This window comes from Cotesia glomerata, linkage group LG3, assembly GCF_020080835.1.
Source record: "Cotesia glomerata isolate CgM1 linkage group LG3, MPM_Cglom_v2.3, whole genome shotgun sequence".
Lineage (NCBI taxonomy): Eukaryota > Metazoa > Arthropoda > Insecta > Hymenoptera > Braconidae > Cotesia > Cotesia glomerata.
Genome location: NC_058160.1, coordinates 167,262 through 190,635, shown reverse-complemented (window position 1 = coordinate 190,635; position 23,374 = coordinate 167,262). Strand labels below are relative to the sequence as shown.

General features: G+C 32.8%; 3 protein-coding genes across 4 annotated transcripts; all 3 read left to right on the top strand.

The window, feature by feature from the left end:
• Positions 1 to 2: 2 nt before the first annotated feature.
• On the top strand, positions 3 to 1,986 carry LOC123260441 (uncharacterized protein DDB_G0283357-like). Its single transcript, XM_044721542.1, has 4 exons — positions 3 to 428; positions 505 to 880; positions 1,155 to 1,723; positions 1,980 to 1,986. Exons 1-4 carry the CDS (start codon positions 226 to 228, stop codon positions 1,984 to 1,986), a joined length of 1,155 nt encoding a protein of 384 aa, XP_044577477.1. The 5' UTR covers positions 3 to 225.
• Positions 1,987 to 2,180: 194 nt separating this feature from the next.
• Positions 2,181 to 3,881, top strand: LOC123261835. Its single transcript, XM_044723674.1, has 3 exons — positions 2,181 to 2,637; positions 3,060 to 3,291; positions 3,663 to 3,881. Exons 1-3 carry the CDS (start codon positions 2,522 to 2,524, stop codon positions 3,855 to 3,857), a joined length of 543 nt encoding a protein of 180 aa, XP_044579609.1. The 5' UTR covers positions 2,181 to 2,521; the 3' UTR covers positions 3,858 to 3,881.
• A 4,707-nt stretch (positions 3,882 to 8,588) lies between these two features.
• LOC123261832 lies at positions 8,589 to 22,506 on the top strand. 2 transcript variants are annotated; one of them, XM_044723668.1, is made up of 10 exons: positions 8,589 to 9,543; positions 15,764 to 15,932; positions 16,413 to 16,436; positions 16,519 to 16,634; positions 16,899 to 17,136; positions 17,337 to 20,487; positions 20,547 to 20,747; positions 20,860 to 21,015; positions 21,086 to 21,363; positions 21,787 to 22,506. In XM_044723668.1, the coding sequence occupies exons 1-10, from the start codon at positions 9,460 to 9,462 to the stop codon at positions 22,227 to 22,229; spliced, it is 4,860 nt and encodes a 1,619-aa protein (XP_044579603.1). In that variant the 5' UTR covers positions 8,589 to 9,459; the 3' UTR covers positions 22,230 to 22,506. The 2 variants fall into 2 exon arrangements, with proteins under 2 accessions (XP_044579603.1, XP_044579604.1); XM_044723669.1 differs by having other exon boundaries at positions 8,590 to 9,543; positions 20,881 to 21,015.
• The last annotated feature ends 868 nt before the right edge of the window (positions 22,507 to 23,374 follow it).

The window sequence follows — 23,374 nt, the reverse complement described above, 5'->3', positions numbered from 1 at the left end:
AACCTAAAATGGCACAAGTCCCGAGTAAAATAAATGTGTCTCTGAAAAATGAATACTATTATGATAACGGTTAAAGTTTACCGACAAAATTAGACTGTCTTTGTTTATGATTACGAGTATTTAGCGCATTTAATATTGCACACATAAAACTCGGTACAGTTACGAGCCGCGAGTCTATATAGGGAAGCCAAGTGTCCATAAAGGAGTCACAGAACCTCCATTAGGATGGTGAACTCGCTGCTGCTTAGTTTGGCCACCCTGGCGTCGGCGTACGCGTCGGTGATTCCCGAAATCTCCGGATACTCAAGAGTTTCTAGCAACGGCGCTAGTAGCGCCAGTGAGCCGCGAAATTTGAATCTCTCACCGGTCTACCATCCCGCAAAACATCTCAAAGTTTACGACGGCGAAGTTGTCGATTATTCACACAAGTGAGACTAATTACAATAATACTTATAATAAATATAATTTATTTTTTTATTATCATTACTTAATTATCTATGACAGATACTCGACCTTGGACAAGGAGATGGTTGCGAAATTAGACGGCAAAAAGCGTCAAAAACAAGCTGAGGACAGATTCGTTCCTTCGGCGGTAAAACTGCAGAGCCCGTCGGGCAGTCCAGGGTCGTCGAGCTCTTTGGCCTCTCAATCATCAGTTTCAGGTTCATCACCCTCTATTTCTTCCGGTGGTTACGCCACGTTACCTCAAAGCTATTCTTCAAACACTTATCAGTTTCCAGACGATGATAAAGTGCCGAAAAATAATAATAATAATAATAAATTTAAAATAGCAAACAGCAATGGGAATAATAATGATCACGATAATTTGCCCTCTATTACTGATGATGGATTCTCTATGGCTGGAGATTCTTATTCAAAGGTAATATAGATCTTATAATTATAAAGACATGCTTGCTGATTCACATGTTTATTGCTCTGTCGTGGATGTCTTTTTTTATTTTTTATTTTTTACGTTTTATCGCTGTGAATTCATTAATTTTTATTTCTTAATTTTGTTTTTTTATTCGCGGGATACTTCTTTAGATTCTTTTAATTAAGTCATTTAACTTGAAAATATCGTATTTAATTATAAAAATAAAAATTTAAATTTAAAATTTTTAAAAATAATTTCGATTATTATTTAAATTTTCCAGATACCAGATTCATATAAATTACAACCTGATAAAATAAAAAACTATCCAAGTTATCTGGATAAATTCCCGTCAAAACCTAGCTATCAACCAGCGCCATCGTACATAGATCCTAACGACCCATACTTACCTAATGATAATGATAATGATAATGATAATGACAACAACAACAACGATAACCATAACGATGATGAAGATCATCGGAGTCACGGGAATTTTCCCGATTTGACATACCCACACGAGTACATCTACGATCACCCGCCAGACGATTATTATCACCACCACTTGCCCACCACCACCACCACCACCGAGGAACCGATCAACGATCAACGTCTCAATAAGCGCCCGTACTCTTACTACTACATCGGGAAGAAGCTCTGGTACCTCCCATTGTACTTCAGCATCTACTTCATCATTTACATCGCCGCACTTGTTCTCAAGAGCGTCGCCAGACACAAAATAAACTTCCCTGCGAACCTCGCGGAAGCCGCGCAAGGCGCGAGACATCTTCATTATAATAATAATAATAATAATTATAATTATACTTCTGATCTTACTCAGAGAGTTCTCGAGTCTATTGAAAAATTTATTTCTAATAATAAAAATAAAAAATAAATAATTGTTTGTCAAATTTTTTTACCTGTGTAACTATTTATTAAATAAATTATTTATAGAAAAATTAATAAAATTTTGAGTTTAATTTTTTTCATCGGAATTCAAAAAATAAAAAATATAAGTTTAGCTTCAATAATTATTTATAATTTCTGACAAGTTTAACACGGCAAATTTGTAATTTATTTAATAATATTTAAAACCCGTAATTCAAAGAAGATAATATTTTATGTAAGAAAAAAATAATAAAAATAACAAAAAAAATACCAAACTCGAACGCAAACGCGGGCCAAAGTTGTTTGACGAGTTGGTAAAAAATGTTTGCTAAAAATCTTAATATGTAGAGACATGTGAGTATCGACACTTGACTTTGAACTCGATAATGATAATAATAATAATAGTGGTAGTAATAACTGAAAGAAAGATTTCGAAATCCGCGATCTGTAACAATTACTACTGGTTAGCACATTATCATTTGCTTAACGTTAGCCTTAGTTACAGTTACACTAAATCGAGTGGCATTACTTGACAAGTGACCGCACTGGAAGTAACCAGTTTGGCTATCGGGTTCAGCCAAAAATCATCATTCCTCCGGCTAACGGACTACCGGCTATTTTTCAACGCGATTCGCAATGTGAGCGAGAGATAAGTCCCGAGCTTTTAATCTAATTAAATGTTGATTTTTCCAACTTTCAATTACCGGGATAGTTTATTTTTTATCTTGTTTTTGACACCGAGACACTTTTTGCGGTGATAAAATGAAGATTTGTTTGATGACTTTTTTTTTTGTTTATGTTCATTTTGTTCGAGTTAAGACTGATAGTTCAATCATGACCACTCAAAGTACTAATGTAGCTACCACTGAATCTTATAGGTATGTTTTTATATTTAAAAAAAAAAAAATTCTTAATATTTTTTCTATCGGTTGAAATATTTTAAACCGTGAAACTAAACAATTACCAACACAAATTTTGAACGTTATAATTTAGCCCCATTTCACTTATATTTTATTTTATAAAAAACTGTAAAAGGTTCGCTTGTACCCAATATTTTGGCCAAATTTTGTTTAAATATAAATACATATTACGACAACAATTAGCATACAAATTGCGCTTAAGTTTCCCGGAAGAAATTTAAAGATTCTCTCACTTATCGAAAACAGAAGAATTATTGTATATGAAAAAAAAAAAATAATTAGCTGTCAAGTTAAAGTACTAAAAATTTATCCTTATCGCGAAAATTTATTTTTGAAAGTAATGACTGTAATTGATGGTGATAGAATGATTTATTGTTTAGACAATCGCGAGCGTATAGACGTGGAGAAGATCACAATCATAATCATGATCATGATCACGATCATGATCATGAAGAAGAAGAGGAGGAGGATGATCAAGCAGATATGGATCAGATGGACGTGGACGGAGATATGGATTCAAAATCTCTAGCAGAGTCGAAAGGAGAGTACTGGGGCGGGTATTACGACTTCCTCATAAACGAAGGGAGCTACAAATTTTGGGCTGTCTTTCAAGTAAGTTTTACTTCTCAGTACACGATATAATAATATAATATGCAATTTAAACCCTGCAAGGATATAAGTATAATAATGCTTTTTCTTCTTTCTCCATTTTCGTCATTATTATTTATTTCCATTTAAATATATTTAACAACTTGTGTGTGTGTGTGTGCAAGGGACCCGGGGCTGCGGCGAGATTAAAATGCACGGCCCTTTGGTTAACTTGCGTCGCACAAAGCACAACTGCAACGCACCCGATAATAAACAATAGAGTGTGAATGATTAAGAAAAAGAAATAATAAATGTTGAGAAAATGAAGAAAGAAAGAAAGAGTTCATTTATGAGTCTAAAATGGCATAACGGACGTTAATGTATTTTGTCGACAGCTTGCCACCGCTGCGCTCCTCATATACAGCGGTTTCGCGGCTCTTTACTACGCCAAGGTTAATCCTTCGACCACCGATGACTACGAGGATTATTTCCTTCGCAGAAGAAAGCGTCATATTAGCGACACGCTTTTCAAACTCGACGACGCCACATTCCAAAGGATTATCGACGCATTAGAACTTAATATTCATTAACTTTAATCTCTTATGTAATTTTATTTATTAATTACTTTTGTTAAAGTCAATAAAATTTTTTGTTCATTTTGTTTATTCATTCATATAATTATGTTTGTTGCATAATTAATTTAAAGAATTAATATTTAAAATTAAAAGAAAAAATTTAATTAATCCCACTCCTAATTAATCCCATGAATCACTCTCAAAGTTTTTTATTAAGCGACCAACAATTATTAAGCGACAAAGCCGAAAGAAATAAAACAAAATGAAATTGGTATTTGATACATGATAGTAATAATAAAAGACACGATAAATCTGAAGAATGAAAATATTTATCAACACAGCAGGACTTGCTGAACCGAAAATCCAAACTTGTTATATATACCGATGTGATAAAAAATTTAATTCAGTCAATTACAAGCCTTCAAAAAGATGGACGTCCCTCATCATCCTCCACACTACAACCGCGACCGGGGTTACAAAAAACCAACACAATAATTGTACGTATATAAATTTGATTTATCGTATAAATCCATAAGTTAATAATGTACAAACAAAGCTCGCTCCAGCAGGGGTACAGGGGTACAGGGGTACAGGGGTACAGGGTAAGTAAAAATTTAATATGAATAAATTATTGTTGTAAAAAATAATACTGATTGAATCGACGTAAGAATTGCCGATTATTCCTTTTGTATTTTACTATACGTACCGAGTACACACATATACATACATAGATACATTTACGTGATCGCGACCGCGAGGTAAAAGAAGTGGCCATTCGAAAAGGGTTATCATGATCAAACTTGGTCTTATATATTTTATATTATATGTATGTGAGTATATGTATAAGTTCAATCTCTCCAGCTGCTAAATATGCGTCGGATTAAAACGTAATAAAAGTCTTGAAGGAAAAAATGTCGAGCGATAAATCAAGATGAGATGCACAGACCCTGGCGAAAGGATCCTCACAAACGAACGGTCAAGATTCTCAAACCTTGCAAACTAAAGGACTAAATTTATAAAAATTATGCATATCGTTTGTCCTTTATTTTTTTATTTTTTATTTTTTATTTTTTATTTGAGGGGGAGGTTTCGACCTCAATTTTTATTTATTGCATTTGCAATTGTTTCAGGCTCCAAAGAATTTATTACAATAAAAAATAATTTTTTCTCGCATAAAATATTTTGAATTAAAACTATTTGAAATTTAAAAAGGTGAAACGATTAAATTTATTAAAATTCCTATTGAAAGAAAGTAATCCCATCTAAGTATTTAAATAAAGTCGAATTATTTTCTTATCTCCGGATCCCCGTAATAAATAAATAAAAATAACATTGCTGGGGGAAAAAAGTTTAAGAGCCATAAAATTCTTTAAAAGATGTAATAGACTTTTTAACGGAGAGAAAAAAAAAAAGGAATTATTTTCAGTTGATCTCTACTTCTATCTCATTTCTTCCTTTCCTTTTCACTATAACTCTGACATGAATGCTGTCTTTCCCGCAATTCTTCAATGTCCATCGCAATTCCCGTTGGCATTACATCCCATCCCGGCTAAACTTCTTGTCTGTGTGTAACTTACATGACACTACTGATGCATCGCACAAAAGACACTGGTCTCATCCCAAGCCCGAGATCGGTTTGATTCTGATCGAGTTTCCATCTCCCTCAGCTCCGTCTATCCAGATCCACCTTTACCTTCCACCAAAGGATCACCATCATCCTCATCTTCCTCTTTTTAACTATTTTTTTGCTCTCCTTTCGCCTTTACACACATTTAACTAAGTTCTAAGCGTACCGACTTATGGAGTACACTCTACGGAATTCCACATAAAATTCTCCGCTTTTTATCCTCATAAAATCCCCAACCACTTTTGCTCTCGTTTTATATTATTTAAAACCAGTATTACACTATTCTCATTCGATTCTTCATATTTTCTTGTACACATAGGTTGTTACACATTTTTTTTAAACACACATTATCATCCAATTTCATCTTTATCAAGTCATTTTTTCTCCTTACCTTTCTTTTTTATTATAAATTATCATTTAAATAACTAAATTCATAGAGAATTATCAATATAATGTTTTTTTAAAGAAAAATTTTAAGTTATTCTCGTGAATTCTTAAGTGTTACACGGTTCAATTATTGCGATAACTGAAAAAACTGCACAGAATACTGAATTTTACGGAAGCCGAATCTCATGACGTCATTTATTCTAAGGTCAATCTTACGATTGTATTGAATACTAAAATTGAGAACCGGATGCTTTGCACCATTAAGTTTGGTGCTCGATCATAAATATTCAGTCATGTAGTAATTTTTTTTATTCCAAATATAAGTTAAATTTAGCATCAAGAATAATAACATTCTATAAATTATACTATTTTAAATAATAATATCTATAGTTCAATAAAAAAAAATTCCACTTTTTTATAAATAGCATTATCAAAAATTATTAATAATAATTAGTATCCATTTCATGAAACATAAAAAAAATTTTTTGTCTAAACATTATGACGAGTAGATTCCTAGCCATGAGAAAAAATGTATTATGAAGGATATGATTCTGCAGAATAGAACGGAATCCCCGAAAAAAGCCGGCGTGGAGATCAATTAAAAGTAGTAAGTGATTGATGATGCAATAATAAACAAAACGAATAGGATAAAAAAAAAAAAAAATTGAATAATACATTTAATTTTATTATGATTAGTAACGGATTGAGGGAAGAACAGCAAGGTTTACTTCCCATAAATTCTCAATCATTCCGACCTTTTTCTTGACTCAACACTGTATAGATGTATAGATGTTAAGATGTACATGTAAATGTATACCTGAATATATACATAGATACAATATAAGCCAAGTGTCTCTTTTACTCGTGATCCTAATTCCCCATTATTACAGTGTTGAATCCAGGTTACTATGAAAATTAATCCTTTGAATTATCTCATCGTTATATTATCATGCAGACGAAATAATAACTCGTATAACATAAAAGCTAACGGGCTCATTCTTTTATTCGCTTTATGTCACGTTGTTGTTTTCAATAAATTTTTACACTGAAAATATTTCTCACAATTAATACGCGCTATTTATTTTATTTTCATTATATTTATTTTATTAAATTACTGTTCTGTTGTACTCTATTTTTCTACTACAAATATTTAATTTTTCTCGACTACACATTAAAAAAAAAAAAATTACCACCCAGTATTTTGCTAACTAAAACCTTAAAACCCAAATTTATGAAGTGAAGAGAAGACCTACTTAAATCTAAGTACCTCGTCGTCCTCGTGCAAGTTAAATAGCCCGCGAAGGTCGAAAATTGAATGAAAATCTCGCGATGGAGATGAGAAAAAAAGTATAAAGCCTAATAAATAAAAATAAAAAGCGAACTTGAACCAGTACGTGATCGAGTCCATTCTAGTAAGTAATAGATATAGAAGCTGGGTAAGTTTTTAGATAAATTTTTTAACAGCTCTCAGCTGCTGTTACGAGATTTGTGGAGTAACAGAGCGAGTGAGTGAGGTCAAGAAAATGAAGAGTGGATTTGATGGATCGAATTAGCCGTTATATATTGTTTGTTGTCTTTATATAGCGACCTAAAAACGTTTGGAGGATAGCCCCTGATATAAGCACTTGACACTGAGACAAATAAAAGGTGTGTGCCACCTCCCGTCGCGATATAATACCATACTCTTGGATATAGATAAAACGGAACAGGTTCTTGATGCACCATGCGCCTTACACCGGCTCGGTTCTAATCTCGATCAACGGCTTTACTTACACTTATAACTTATAACGAAACCCATCCATTTCCGGCTGGCTTCTTACTCTCTATATATTTCTGTATATTTTTTATATATCTATGGTACCGAGTCGTTTGATACGATGTACCGAGCAGAGAAGATACAGATACAGAGGGAAGAAATTATAAATGGAATTCTGTAACCTCACCCATCCACAGGTCATTTACGCCTATTTTTTTTTTTTTTTTTTTTTTTTTTTTTTTTACCTTTTATCCTTTCCTAGACGCTTTTATTTCCAAGCCTTATTTATACATAACTACTTACTTTTATTCCAACAGAGGATAAATATTTGTTTTCAACACTCCAAACGTGTTATTTTATTGTTACTTTTTTCGAATCACGGCTATTAAGGACTAAAAAATTAACTTGATTGATATAAAGAGAAAAATCTGTAACCAAGAGAATCATTTAGGGGAATTTTGAGTTTAAGTTTTCTTCAAAATTAAATTAACTTTTTTATCAGTGTAATATTTTTATTAGACAGATAAAATTTTTGAGGTTTTTTTTTATATCAGTTGTATAATATTTGATATAGAAACTAATATTTATTAGTTGTTGATTTCAAAGTGTGAAAAAAAAAAAAATTAATTTTGTTTTTAGTTACAATTATATAGAGTTTTTATAAAATATGATTTTTGAGGAAACTAAAAAATTTTTGTTATTATAATTTAAAAAAATTAAATGAATAAACAAAAAAATAAAGCAAATAGATGTTAGAATGGATGCAAGAGATGTTGTTGGTTGAATCATCGTATACCTACAAGATAATACACGTTTACCTAGACCCATACACCGTCGACCAAAGTTAATACTAAAGCTAAAGCTAAAGCTAAAGCCAGCAAGCTAAAGTAGTTGACTCGAATGCAGAGGTAGGAATGGGAAGGTGAGATAGTGTAGCAGAGTGTAGCAGGGGAGTTGCCGGTGTACGGCTTTAGTAAAAGAATGAAGATGAAGAATGGCGGTGAAGATCGTCCAGTCGTCAGTCGGTGGTCAACCGTCTTGAAATAAAGACGTCGCGTTATCATACTGCTAGATATATGTATATATATATATATATATATATAACTATAACTACCCATGCCGATTCCTCAACAACCGACCCCAATAAAAATTATAAATTACTGAAATTATTGAAATCGGTAGTTTCAATCAATTACTCAAATCAATAACAGTTAACACTCCAACTTAATAATAGTTTGAACGCGAAAATTCATTTGACATTTCGATGAATATTCTCACGGGGCTAATGACCGCGAGATTGCATTCGATAAATTCATAAACTGGTAGATGAGGAAATAATTACTACTCAGTGTTAAATGTCAGATCAATGAACTTACTTACGGATGGATAAGTGAAAATTATTTTTATTAACTATTTTATTTAAAGCAGCTCTGTGTCTTCTGTTGAACTTGAGGACTATTATTATCATTATCATTACCGGTCGTGATAATAACTATTTATAAAAATTATTGAGCAAGTTTCGCACGACCTTCGAGTGTGAATCTCCAGTGAATAAATTACAAGTGATGATCAAAATAAAATAAAATAATAATCATACATAAATATTGTTCCATCATCTTTAATAATAAATATTAAATATTATATCTTACATTTCCTACCCGAGCGTTTGAGTCTCTTAATTTTCATTCCAGTCAAGTCTTTGATAAACAATTTTATTTAAGAGTGATAAAACCAGCATGACGCGGTATAAAAATGAACAAATATACTCGAGGATTGAATTACCCTAAGTAAACACAAACTTTTATTAATAATAACAATTGATAAAAACTAAACAAATTATTTTTAAAATGGCGTCTATGTGCGGCAGTAGTAAAAGTCACCCGGCTTTGACTACTCCTAATTATTATCGCCCTGGTATTTATCCTTATCAGGTAAGTTGTTTGTCTATTTATGGTTTAATTAATTTAATATTTTATAAAAAATTATTCAAAACTATCTATTATAAAGTCAAAACTCCTAAAATAATTAACTACTTTATGTAAAATAAATGACTAATTAAACCAAACAAAGAGAAAAAAAAAAAATCCTTGAAAAATTCCAAAGAATGTCAATGGCACGTGTTGCTCCGCAAAAACATCGTAATAAAAAGCTAACATGACCTAGAAAAATAAAACAATAAACACCGTAAAAAAAAAAAAACCTCACTGCTGACGAATTTTCCTTCCCATGAACAATTAAAACAAAAACAGTTAGAACAATAGCTATCATTTATAACGCAGTACATGCATTTATACAGAATAAGAACTAGTGCTAGAGTAAGAGGAGCTTAGCCATAACTTGGTGCAGATAAACATAATAGAACATACACGGGAACCTCAACCTTGACTCTCCCGTTGGAGAAAGAATTGCATAAGGCCCGAGGTTTTCAAGTTCACACTTACATTAGCCAACACTTGTATGTACACTTGCTTACTTTTATTTTAATCCTTCCTGTTGTATTAGTCGAGTGTACTTTACTTATAAATTTACATTGTACATTTCCTGATCTAAAATCTCACATATTTTTTAATTTTAAAAATAATTAAAGTTATAATTTTTATTTATAAAAATACTTAATAATCAAGATTTAGAGTTTTGATTGCAAGTATAAGTACCGAGCAAAGTTGCTCTGGTAAAATATAATATAATATGTAATGTGTAATAGTAAGAGTAAAAAGTAACATTGATAAATATATATAAGATCCATGTGTGTGGAGAGTAGTTTGAACTCGTCTTTCTCAGGCCCTGAAAGCCGACCCGCGAGCAAGATAGAGAATAGAAGGAGTAAAAAAATAAAATAAAATAAGTAAAGGGAGCGTCGTTTTGAACGCCGTTAGCGAGTCAGAGTTGCGGAGTGCGATTATCTTTTATGCTAATCGCACTACCGAGACCGCGAGACCAAAAGATGAGACCAAAAGAGCTGAAGAAGGAGAATGAGAGTAACTACTGGCATGGTATCCAATTCGGGACTGAGGCGCGGGAAAAAATACTTCACTTGAGAAATTTAAACTTTTTAACTGCCTGAAGTTGATGAGTCTGAACCCCCGAGACATTAACCCATTCATCAGAAAATATTCACCTCAAATTAGTATACTTTTAAGTTAGGGGCTTCAATTTATTTTTTTTTTTTTCACATGTTAATTTATTTACATTTTAAATTGGCTGTAAGTACCGTAATTTTCCACGCGGAAATGGAAAATAGAGGGCTTTAATAAGGATGTTAAAACTGAGGGTTATTATTAGAAGCAAATTTTTGGTAATTGGTAAGAATTAACTTGAAAATTTTTTTAATATTCGGTAATTAATAAATAAGTAAATGTGAAGCATATTATATAGACAAGTAGAGGTGTGGTAGAGATAAACTGACCTAAGGTCCTAGCGATATCGGCTCCTATGAGCTGTGAGAACGAGGAGACGAACTAAACAGTGAGGACCAGGGAGAGAGACCCGGTCTTCGACACTAGGATACAGTTATTCGCTGGCATACTTCGGGTGGAATACCAAACGAGCTAGAGAGTCAAAGAGCGTGTAATGGAGAGAGAATGCTCCTTGCTCCTACTAACCGATCATCATGTGAAATGAGAAGAAACACACGTACACCATTATATTTATCGTCATTATCATACGTCACACTTAACCTACTTCAAGTTCACTTTGGATTTTTGCCAATACACCATTTTTACACCTACTTAGCCAGTGGAATTTGAATTCACATTCTTTATAGTCATTCGGGCTCAGCTCTACTAAATATTACGCATAACACATAACACAACATGTATTACTATATTACAGTTCCACGGTTATAATAATATTCCTTTAAACCTCTAATCCGTCGTTTTAAATCAAATTTACACATCTATATAAACATAACAGGTTACCCGTGACTAGTCACCGGCAACTTCCACTACTATCCAAAATAATAATATTATCTTCTTTCGGTCAATGACTTTTTTTCGGAATTTTATACTGCTAAAAGATTTAATAATCACGAAAGTCAAGTACTTACTATATTATTTAATTAGTCTGTATAAATAAAAATAAATCTAAAAAGTACCCACGACTGAAAAATTTATAAAAATTCAATTAATAACTTCCCACCATTTATCAAAACCTCAACAATGGCAAATTAAATCAACAAATTAATTAATCCCAATTAAAAGCCTAAAAGCGAATATTTTTGCACCTCATTCATCACCAGTTATTTATCTCAAATAATAAATAATTATAATCACTAACATTAATGTATACGGCAAACAATTACTTATATAGTATTAGAAAAGCACTTAGTGTATAGTTATAGTACATAAACATCCAGTTATTTAACCGAAGACAGCCGGTGATTACAACATTACAATGTTTACATAATTAAAATATCTGTTTAGTTGGAAACGCATGATTAGTTTTCATCTTCATCTTGCCAACAGACCATCAAAAGTATTTATTATTTATTATTGCTATTAATGTAATAATAATAATGATAAATAAATAAACGAGCCTTGAAGTGTTGGATTCTCAGTACTATATTACTATTATTTACGGAGACTTTAACAAATTATTCAAGTATTCAAGCTAATCATTAGTATTAGACCAAAACTATTTTCTCATCTCAGCAAAACTATATTAACTTTGAAGTCAAGTACAAGTACAAGGTGTGGGAATAGATCACGCCTAGTTCCAAGTGAACTCAATTTTTCATTTCATTTTGTTCCGTTCCGTTTGTTTATTATAAATTATAAATTATAAATTGCTATTTACTATTCGTTGTAATTTTTTATAAAAAGTTAAAGCAAAAGCTTGCTTTAATCCGATTGCGTAACAAGGTTAACAATGAGAAATAAAGAGTCATCAATATAGAATAGATTACAGTCTACATCATACCCGACTGAACTTCAATCTCGTTTTTAAAACCGTTTTCCATTAAATAGAGTTCCGTAAGTCTGGTGCAATCAAAATATATCGCACGCGAATGCGGTAAAAAGTTTAATAAAAAACAGCAATCACAAGGATTTTTTCGAGCTTAATTACCGAAGTGACCTAAGAAGATGATGATGATGATGATGATGATGATGATGCCGTGATCGATGGACCTATATTATCCTTGAAATTATGACCCGAAGCGGTTATAGTTTACAATGATCAACAGTTAGGTTCATTGGCCTAATATTCTGTTGGTATGATTGGTTTAATTGTTGTTCGAATTATATAATTATAAATTGTTGTATATGAGAGGCTATTACTTAATATAAGATTATTTATTTTTAGAACCAACAATTCGCATTGTTACGATTATGTTACCCTGAGAATTTTTTAATTTTAAATATAATTCTTGACATTAATTTCAATTTTCTTTCTGTTAAAATAATAATGAATATTATTATTATTAATCTGAAAATTTTTTAAGTAATAAATTTTATTATTGTTAATCCCACTGTAAAGTCAGTGAAAAAAAATGAATTACTAAGAGATGTAATGAGAATGATTAAAAAAGATATATTGAAAACAATAAAAATAATAAAGCCTTTGGCCGAAAGCAATAAATTCTATAAATAATAAATAAATAATTTATTTATTTAAAGATAAGTGTAGGGCTGATCAGAGGATCATGACCTAGACGTAAAGTGTACGTCCTTCGACGAGTTGGAAGATGCGACGAGTGCAAAGATCCTTCAAGGTCGCTCTCGATATATATTAATGTCCTTGTCTCGCTAATGAAGCCTTAGACTCGGTCTCTAGACGGTTATTTACCCTCTTTACATTACATCTTCACTCGATCTTACACTTAACTTATAAATATATAAATATATATTCTGTCTGCTCTCTGTTAGACTTTTATTTCCCCTTATTTGTATTTATATTTACCTACCTCATGCATTAAACATAAGAATCAGGATAACTATTTGAGGTGTCTGGATAATCTCAAATTGAAATTATTGAGCTTTGTGTGTCGACGCTTCCGTTTATTTGTAAATTTATAAATTTATAAATAATGGGAATAGCGAATTAAATGATATTATAAAATAATCAAAGTAACAGCGATAGTTAAATAAATTCCTGCAAGTGCAGTAGCCGGTTCTAAACATGATCATGCACGAATACGATACACCGGAAATCACCGAGTCACGCCGCTGAATTCATTTGCATCTATACGTGCCTTTTTAACGTTTTATTTATTATTCATTATTCATTATTTTGTTGTTTTAATTATTATAAATACCTCGAATAATATTCACTATTTTTTCCCCGGTTCCCCGGTTCCCCGGTTCAAGTTTTATAGAAATAAGATGAGTTTTATGGCAAAATAATAGATTTTCACTAAAATTAAAATCTTTATTATCTTTAAAAAAATAAAAACGCCAGCAAATAAATTTACCTTGACAAAAACCAAAAATAAATTAACAAATCACAATAATTACCCGAGACAATTAAGAAAAAACTAAACAAGATAAAAAAAAAAAAACGTATGAATCTAAATTAAAGCCCAGACTAAATATGAGGGTGTCACTTCCGCAAGTTATTATCTAGTAATTTAGTAAGGGCTAATGATGTTTTATGAGTCGCCATGTAGCTGTTACCACGCTCTGTGATCCGAGTAGTTTGTCATGCTTGGTATCACAGTGTAAGTGAGCTGTTGAGTACCGAGAACGAGAAGATGCATCAATCTTCAATTCAACAATGCGCTTTTATTTTTACTCGGCAAACCTTCTAAGCTTTGTTTTTATTCTATTATTTATTATTTATTATTATATCAATGTTATTTTCTTAGGAGCCGATGAATATTTAAGGACGACCATCGCGATCTAGATTATAGCCATTGACCTAGATAAATGCATGCATAATATATGATAAGATACGTCATTTAATTGCTTCCCACAATAGGATCGGTAATCTGACTAAGCACCGATCAGGGTCTAATATATCATAATATAATCGGTATATTTTTTTAATCTTGTCCTTCATCTATTCATCAGTAAATTCTGTCGTAGTTATTTTTTATTAAATGAGTTTCTGCTTCAATACTTAACTTTTATTGTTTCTGTTTTACTACGCTAAAGTAAAAAATAATTGCGATCAGCTTGAAGGGATTCTATCGAGTCGGAGTAATCGTTCTCGAGCAGCCACTATTTTATACTCTACCAGCATCACTCTTTATTTAATACGAGGCTTTTCTTTATTTACCGACATTCCTGATGTTAATGGACGGTGAGATTTTTAGATAAAAAACTCGGAGTAAAATTTTTTCAGACAAACTCTGATCAAATAGAACTTTTTTTTTTTTTTTTAATCTTATATTTCAGGATGCTACAGCAGGTGTTTTGTGATTAATTTTTATCTTTGAAAAATTTATTACGAAAAACTGTCTGGTTTTTTTAAAATTAAATGTCTACTAAAAATTTTTTGATTAAAAATTTTATTTATGTATAATAATTAGTGAATAAAAAACAAACATCCTGAAATGTGTTGATTTGAATTAAGAAGCAGATGTGAATGAAAATACTTAAGCGTGACTGAGAGCTAACAGTATTTATGCTCAACATTAATGCTTCTGCCTTATTTTTATAGTATAATAATATTTAAGGGAATATTTAATATAATACACTAATTAAGAGCACTTGTAGTTTGTAATTATTATAATTTATAATTTTATATATTATGAAAATCATTTTATTATATAATTTATTATTATTATTATTATAATTGATGATATTTGTTGCGGGGTTGTTTATGCCTATAATATACTATTAATAGTGATTGTCGTGATTGTTCTGCCGCGAGTTATAAAAATTCTAAACACATTGCCGATGACCATGATGACGTTCATAACGGCACAGACCATTTGTGTTCTGCACGATGAATGTCCTTACAAAATACCGCTACGGACAGTATCGTAAATTTAATACGGTTTTTTAATATTTATAAATTATAATAAAACAAATTCGCTACACTAGACTCGGAATTGTCTTGATATTTCATAGTTACGACAAAGTACTTTGTGTACTCTTTTATATACGACTTGGCAAGTTTTTTCATAAAAGTTTACTTGAAATTTTATAGCACAATTTTAAAATTTTTATTAAAATATTGTCTCAAAAAACAATGTATTATTTTTTTCAGAATGACTATTATTTACCACCGAGATCAGCATGGTCACGTGTACCTCCACATCCTTCAAAAACACACCGGAACGCCAGATGGAAAGTTGGCAGCGCCGTGCTCATAATAGCAGCATTATTAGTAATAATTGTAGTAGTAGCTATTGCCGGGCTTGCTTTATGGATGGGAGGTAAGTTTAAAACCAAAAATAACTACTAAATATAATAATATTATTATTATTATTATTATTATTGCCAGTCCCATGGCTAAGCGGTATAATGCTTGTCATGCTTACTTGGGACTGGTGAGGCGTGGGTTCGAATCCCGGTGTGAGCTGAAATTTAATTTTCAGTGAACATCGGTGCTCGTAACTCACGCCGGGCTGTACAGATTTGGGTTTTTCGATGGTTTCCCCAAGCCCTGTGCTACCGGTGGGGCACAGGCAAATGCGTGCAGTTTCCCCAAAGTCGGCCGATCGCCGCATTACTCTCCAGGCTAAAAAAGTATGTAATACCGCCAAACTTAATGTACCGATCAGCCTGGAGTCCCCTTCCGGTCTCGGCCGGACCCCCATCGAGACAGAAGTCTGAAAAGCGGGGTTAAAATAAAAAAAAATAAAAAAAAAAAAATATATTATTATTATTACTAATGAAAAAAAAATATTTTTCAGCCATGAGATCCGACTCGACCAACGGTAAGTATTTCCAAAAAGTGTTTTTCTCAAAAAAATTTTCTAAACATAAAAAAAAATAACAAACAAAAAAAAACTTTTCCAGCGGTACTTGTGTTCTCCTGCAGCATACGGATTAACAGAGGAGAAAAGTATAATCCGATGCTAAAACTAAATACGAGCATGGTATTCCGCGAGAAGGAACGCAAATACAAAAACATAGTGAGTCAAATTGTATTTGCTTTGGTATCTTAGTTCTTAGTTCTTAGTCCTCAGTCTCTTGTATGGTCTTAGCGCAGTAATATTTCGCATGACATACCGACAAAAACAATAATTCAAAGCACCAATAAAATAAATATAAATACATATAAGTATGTTGCTATATTATTTTACCCTGAAAAATATGTAAGATAATAAATTAGACTAAATAAAGCAACACACATTTATAGTTATAAATAAATAAATAAATTCTTTTGTCGTTTATAGTTTGACGCGCTCTTCAAAAGAAGTGTCCTTGGACCCTCGTTCAAGCAAGCTATCATAGACAGATTCGAGAATGGCACGCTCAAGGTCTTTTTCAGGTTGTACCTGGACAGAAGAAAGATTCCCCGTAGCATAACTAACGTCGAAGAAACCGTACAGGATATAATTGCTCAAGAAACCTACTCATCTTCATCACTCTTCAATGACATGGAACTAGATCTCACCAACATCATCGTCCGCAGTAATTAAAATTACCATCAATTAAATATAATATCAAATCAAATTAACTACTAAAATAAAATAAAAACATTAACACATTCAATCAAATTTAATTACTCATCTACTTTGTAGACAAGCTTATGTCAATTAAATTAACCTTCCTTATTTATTTATTTATTTGTTTATTTATTTATTTATTTATTTATTTATGTCCTTTTCCAGGACTCACCGATGTTTCTCCGAGGACGCAAAAACCCCTGGTGTCCCAGCGCAACGCGATGATAACCAAAAATGGACTTCTCCGTCCCTCCAGAAACAACACGCTTCTAATCAACACCAAATCGAAACCAAATCTAAATTCAAAACCCGCCAAGATGGAGCCCAGCGAGGCTGACATTGACTTTGCGAATATTCCGACTATCCAGGGAACCTACCAGGCGACCAAAATCAATCCCGTGGCTACCAAAACCACCACCGAGGTTAGTTCTCAAGTTCAAAAAACTGAAACCAAAATCGAATCAGGAGTCATCGAAATAAAAAAGGAAGCAAAGGTTGAAAAAAAAACGACAACTGAAGAAATTACTAGTTCAGTTAGTTGGAAAGAAAAAAGTACTACTACTTCCCCTACAACAACAACAAAAACAACAACTACTACTACTACTACTACTACAACAACTACCAAAAAGCCTTTTAACAGTTTTCCACAGCCAGACTTTGAAGAATCCCCCTGGCGTCCAATCATACCCAGTTACAGTCAAGAGTCAAAACTGGAAGATTCTGGGGCGAAAACTGAAAGTTCCATTGAAATAGAGAAGATTTCTTTAACCACTCCTGTCCCAGCGATCAAATTCAACCTTCCTGCGGTAGCTTTATCGCCTGTTGATATGCAGGACACGGATTTCCCTCATGACAGAATAGTCCCGCAAGAAATGGTGAACTTCAGGCCCAATGGGAAGTTCAAAAATAAAATTCCCGGGGTAGAAGAAATTGAGAAACCGGAGATTGAAGTCTCTGGCCAACTTCCTCCAGAAACTTTCAATTTGCATGTGGGAACTTCCGGGACTCAGAATTTCAAGCCAGTTGATTCGAAGCATCCGATTATAGAAACTGAGGAGCCGATTTTGCTGACTCCTGAATTTCCTGAAATTTCGGGGGTTGGAATAGCAGAGCCTGTTTCGGAATTGGACTTGGAGCTGGATCTAGAGTCAAGGAACAAGTTTTCGGATATTGCGGCTCTGCCGGAGAAAGTTCAGGAGAAAGATGAAAAGCAGCCGATTTACACGAGCTACAAAACTCCTAATTTGAACGGAGAGAGCAATCCTAGTCTGGTGGAGCATTCGGGGACCTTGAAACCTTTTAGGCACACTATTCCTGTAGATAAGATCAATTTGAATCCAGAAAAGGTTCAAATTGAAAAAAGCGAAGGTGAAAAGATAATTAATGAAAGTAATTATAATGCAAAATATGAAGATTTTAGTGCTACTGAAGTTGATCTTATTCCATCAGATTCGATGGACCGGATTGATGATGATAAGGTTATGACTCTGAGCACTACTGAGATTGATGCTGAGTTGCTGCACACCAATTTTGATACTGAGAAAATGGATCTTCAACAAGCTACTGTGGCTTCTGAAATTTTGGAGGATCAAACAACGGAGGGTCAAACTCAAACTCCGGAGCTGTTTATTTGGACGTGGAACAACGAAACTAAGCCTGAAGTGGAGCAGAAAAAGACTTACAATGAAACTTTGAAGGCGAACATTGTGAGGGATGAAAATCGGGATGCCAATTCGCGCGTGCCAAATGTTACGGAAATCCAAAAGTCGCTAATGGATGAGGGTAGTATTAGAAGCAGTGAATTGTTGGAGAAGTTATTCAGTACTAAAGATCTCGAGAGCAAACCGTCGAATGTGGAGGAGTATAGACCGATCCAGAGTATTGTAGAAGTCGTTACGTCGATTAGCACCAAAGTTTCCACAAAAGTTAGGACTAACAATGTCGTTTTAAGCTTTGATGTCACCAATTCTACTTCACCGCCGATAATTCATAATAATGAAGAAGAAGAAAACGGGAAAAATTCTGAAGGAGCGAATTCTGAAAATCGGTCATTTAGTGACCAAATTAGTCCTAGTGATTTGGAAATGTTTGATTTAAAGACTCTGCAGTCTTTTGATCGAAAAATTTCGACGCAGGAAAAGGAGGCGATTTTGGAGAAACTGAGAAAGTTGGCTGAGGTTAGAACGGATTCAGATTCTGTGAAAGGAAAGAATAGCACGAAGGTGACAAAGTTTCCAGAAATTGATAAAAATCATAAGAATTTTGTAGATGTTGAGGAGCTGAAGAAATTTGCGGATGTTGCGATGGGGAATAAAACAGTTGCGGGAAATTTCAGCAGCGAAGTTACGCTAAGTAGGGACGGAATTGAAGTTCATAAGAAAGTCCTCAATAAAGTTGTTAAAGATGAAGAAGAGGTTGCAGAAGAAAATTCTGAAAGCTGCAAGGGATTCAAATGCCCAGACGGAAAGTGTCTTCCCGCTGCAGGGAGGTGTAACATGTTGGGAGAGTGCGCGAATTCTGAGGACGAAGCGAATTGCACGTGTGCTGACTTTCTGAGGTCGCAGTTACTACATCAAAAAATTTGTGACGGAATTCCAGATTGTTGGGACTATTCTGACGAATCGCAGTGTGATTGGTGCTCTGTTGGCCAGTTTGTTTGTGGGAATTCGAGGTTTTGCATTGATGTTGTCAAAGTTTGTGATGGGTACAAAGATTGTCCTGGAGGTGAAGATGAGAAAAAATGTGCGGCTCTAATTGATGATGATGATGATGATGATGATTTTGGGGAGAATAAAAGTGGCTTGAAGAAATTTTCAAATTGGGAAGAAAGAAAGGAAAAAATTAACTCGACTTTCCAATTGGAAGATCAAGAAGCTGTGGAAACAGTTGCTACGACTTTTAGAATAGAAACTTTGAAGGAAGAGATTCAGAAGAGTGTTTTAAACACGGGAATGTTTGGTAATTTTGACGGAAGACAAACGAGGGTGGGGGAGAGCACAAAAGTTTTTGGTAGAGAAATAGCTGTTGATGCTAAAACTAAAAATGTCATTGATAATGATCAAAAAGGATTCAGTACAAAAGTTAGTATTCCGGTGAACAAAAAACCGGATGGTTTTAATAATGATTACAGTTATATTAAAAATAATTTGGGGACGGAGATAAATAGTTACAGCGACAGAGGATATTTGAGTGTAAGGAAAAATGGAAAATGGGGGAAATTGTGTTTAAATAGCACAGATGGTTTGTTGGATGACAAAAGAACTATTTGGACTATCGAAGACCTTGGACGGGCTGTTTGCAAGGCTATTACTTATCAGTAAGTTTTGATTTGTACTTTTAAAAGTTTATCTCGTTAACAAATATAATTATTTTCAGAGATTACGAAAAAGTTGAAAAAGTAATAGAGGAGCGAAAAGGACGTAACCAAATCTACTACAGCTTATTCTTCAATGACAAATTGCCGGATAAAACAAGTCTGACATTCAAAACATCGGATTGCCCGAGCGGAGAAGTCCTGAAGGTGAAATGTAAGAGTTTGGAGTGCGGAATAAGAACGCAAACGACTTCGCAGGCTAGGTAATTTTTTATAAATGGTAAATAATTGTTCTCGATGTCGAGTGCGATAAGAAATGCAAATACACGGTTGTTGGTATGCTAATAAATAGGAAGTAATATATAAATAAATTAGACGGAGTTTTCGACATTCCAGAATTGTCGGAGGGGGCAGTTCCGAAGCAGGAAGCTGGCCTTGGCAAGTTGCACTCTACAAAGAAGGTGATTATCAATGTGGAGGCGCTTTAATTAGTGACAAATGGGTTCTATCAGCCGCTCATTGTTTTTACAAGTAAGTATTTCGATAGTTTTTATTATTTTTGTTTTATAATTTATTTATTGGGTGATTGATGGGCTTACAGCGCTCAGAACGAGTACTGGGTAGCGAGGATAGGAGCTACTCGACGAGGAAATTTTCCGAGTCCGCACGAGCAAATACTGACGCTTGATTTCATAAATTTGCATCCAGAATATATCGACAGCGGGTTTATAAACGACGTCGCACTTTTGCGTCTCGAAAGACCCGTCATTTTTAGCGATTACGTACGTCCCGTTTGTTTGCCAGACAGCGAACCTAAAAGTGGGACCACATGTACAGTAACCGGATGGGGACAATTATTTGAAATTGGTCGCATATTCCGTAAGTTTAATTACCAATTAAAATTAAATAATTGAGGCAAAAAAAAAAAAAAAAAAAAAAGGAGAACAGAAAATCAGCACCCGAGAATATTACGTGTCCTTATTATTTGTGCAAAATTTTATAAATTTATTTTACTAAAAAATAGAAAATGAAGAAACAAATTTAGATAGCTAGTAATTAATGGTGACCGTCTGTTTTTTCTCATGGAAAAATTTCTCGCGACAAAAATTCTCAGCAATAATTTCTTGTTCTGTGATAATTTTTTAAGTGAAGAAATTTTTGAGTGAGAAGAAATTTTTATCTCGAGAAATTATTACGGATTAATTTAGACACGAAGCCGTAATTAATATATCGTCTTTTTTATTTGCTTCTTATTTGTTTGGTGAATATTATATTATTATTAATTATTAATAATATTTTCAGCTGATACACTTCAAGAAGTGGAGCTGCCTCTGATATCAACGGAAGAATGCAGAAGAAAAACATTATTCTTACCGCTGTATCGTATAACATCAGGAATGCTCTGCGCGGGATTAAAAGACGGGGGAAGAGACGCCTGCATGGGAGACAGTGGTGGTCCATTTGTTTGTCGCGATAAAACAAATGATAAGTACACGTTGCACGGTATTACATCGAATGGTTACGGATGTGCGAGACCAGGGAGACCCGGTGTTTACACAAAAACGATTCATTATTTACCGTGGATCGAGAGGTCAATGAAACAGAAGGACGTGAGGCCGTTGATACCCACCTGCAAAGGACACAGGTGTCCTTTGGGCGAGTGTCTTCCGCGGTCGCGCGTCTGCAATGGGTTCCTCGAATGCTCAGACGGCAGCGACGAGCGCGACTGTCCTTCTAGTTCATGATTTAACAACAACAACAACATCTACTCAACTTGTTAAATTAATTCCCTTTAATTAAACATAAACATTTATTTTATTTAAATAAAATAGATAAAGATAATTAATTTTAAAATTAATGCAAACGATAATTGCTCATGCCACCGCGTGTTAACTGTATAAATGTCCATGTCGATTTATTGATTGTTCTAATTACTGATTGACGTGATAACTCGCTCAATTGTGCAATAAATTTATTAATTTATCGTTTTTTAATAAGACTGGTTTTATAATATTAATAATAATGAATGTAATTTTAATTTTAATTAATACTAAAAGTATACGTGTTAAATTGATCATTGAGTAATTAACAATGATTAATATATTAATTTTTTTGTAATTAATTTTGATTAAAAACATTCAATGTAATTATAACTAAAGTGTGATAATATTTAAAATTAAAAAGAAAAAATTATTAACAACAGGAAAAATAATTATATGTTTAAAATTTAAATTTATTGAAAGTTTTTTTTTTTTTGATCATTGTATATATTACTGTTAATTATAGCAAATAAATATAAAATTTTAAAGTACAATTAATTTATAAATAATAATTAATCGATTATCTGAACATTATTCAATTTTTTAATTTAACAATAAACAAATGATTCAATGAATTAAATTTAAAAACCAATGATTTATAAATTATTTATTATTAATGAGTTATCGGTACAAACCACTCAGTTTATTGTAATTGATTAATTGATTATTTTAACTGGTTTATTATTACTTTATGGTTATTATGATAAAACCCATGTTTTTATAATAAATTAGTTATTATTTTATTACTTTATTAGTAGTAGCAAAGTTTAATTGCAAGAATTTTTTGAATCTCAGTACTCGATTAGATCAATTACGGACTCACGTGAATTTATAAAATTATTAATTAATTAAAAGCGACTTTAGCGATCGACTAATTTTTTTTCTTTCTGAATAAATTTAAAGGCTTGAATAAAAGTTTAAGTCTTAGAAACGGTGTAAATGTATAAAAGCGATAGTAAGTTCAACTTTTATCCAAGCCGACCTAATAGATTTTTTAAATCTCAATTTATAAATTTTGAATTCAGTACGTTTCTTTTTTGATAATTTATATCAATTTAACGGTTAAAAAG

Excerpts from the sequence above, each read along its gene's own strand:
- LOC123261835 (XM_044723674.1), top strand. The coding sequence starts at position 2,522 with ATGAAGATTTGTTTGATGACTTTTTTTTTTGTTTATGTTCATTTTGTT. Across the intron at positions 2,638-3,059 it reads GCTACCACTGAATCTTATAG|ACAATCGCGAGCGTATAGAC; the intron begins GTATGTTTTTAT and ends TTTATTGTTTAG. Across the intron at positions 3,292-3,662 it reads AATTTTGGGCTGTCTTTCAA|CTTGCCACCGCTGCGCTCCT; the intron begins GTAAGTTTTACT and ends TTTTGTCGACAG.
- LOC123260441 (XM_044721542.1), top strand. The coding sequence starts at position 226 with ATGGTGAACTCGCTGCTGCTTAGTTTGGCCACCCTGGCGTCGGCGTAC. Across the intron at positions 429-504 it reads GTTGTCGATTATTCACACAA|ATACTCGACCTTGGACAAGG; the intron begins GTGAGACTAATT and ends TATCTATGACAG. Across the intron at positions 881-1,154 it reads CTGGAGATTCTTATTCAAAG|ATACCAGATTCATATAAATT; the intron begins GTAATATAGATC and ends TAAATTTTCCAG.
- LOC123261832 (XM_044723668.1), top strand. The coding sequence starts at position 9,460 with ATGGCGTCTATGTGCGGCAGTAGTAAAAGTCACCCGGCTTTGACTACT. Across the intron at positions 17,137-17,336 it reads CACCAACATCATCGTCCGCA|GACTCACCGATGTTTCTCCG; the intron begins GTAATTAAAATT and ends GTCCTTTTCCAG. Across the intron at positions 20,748-20,859 it reads CAAACGACTTCGCAGGCTAG|ACGGAGTTTTCGACATTCCA; the intron begins GTAATTTTTTAT and ends TAAATAAATTAG.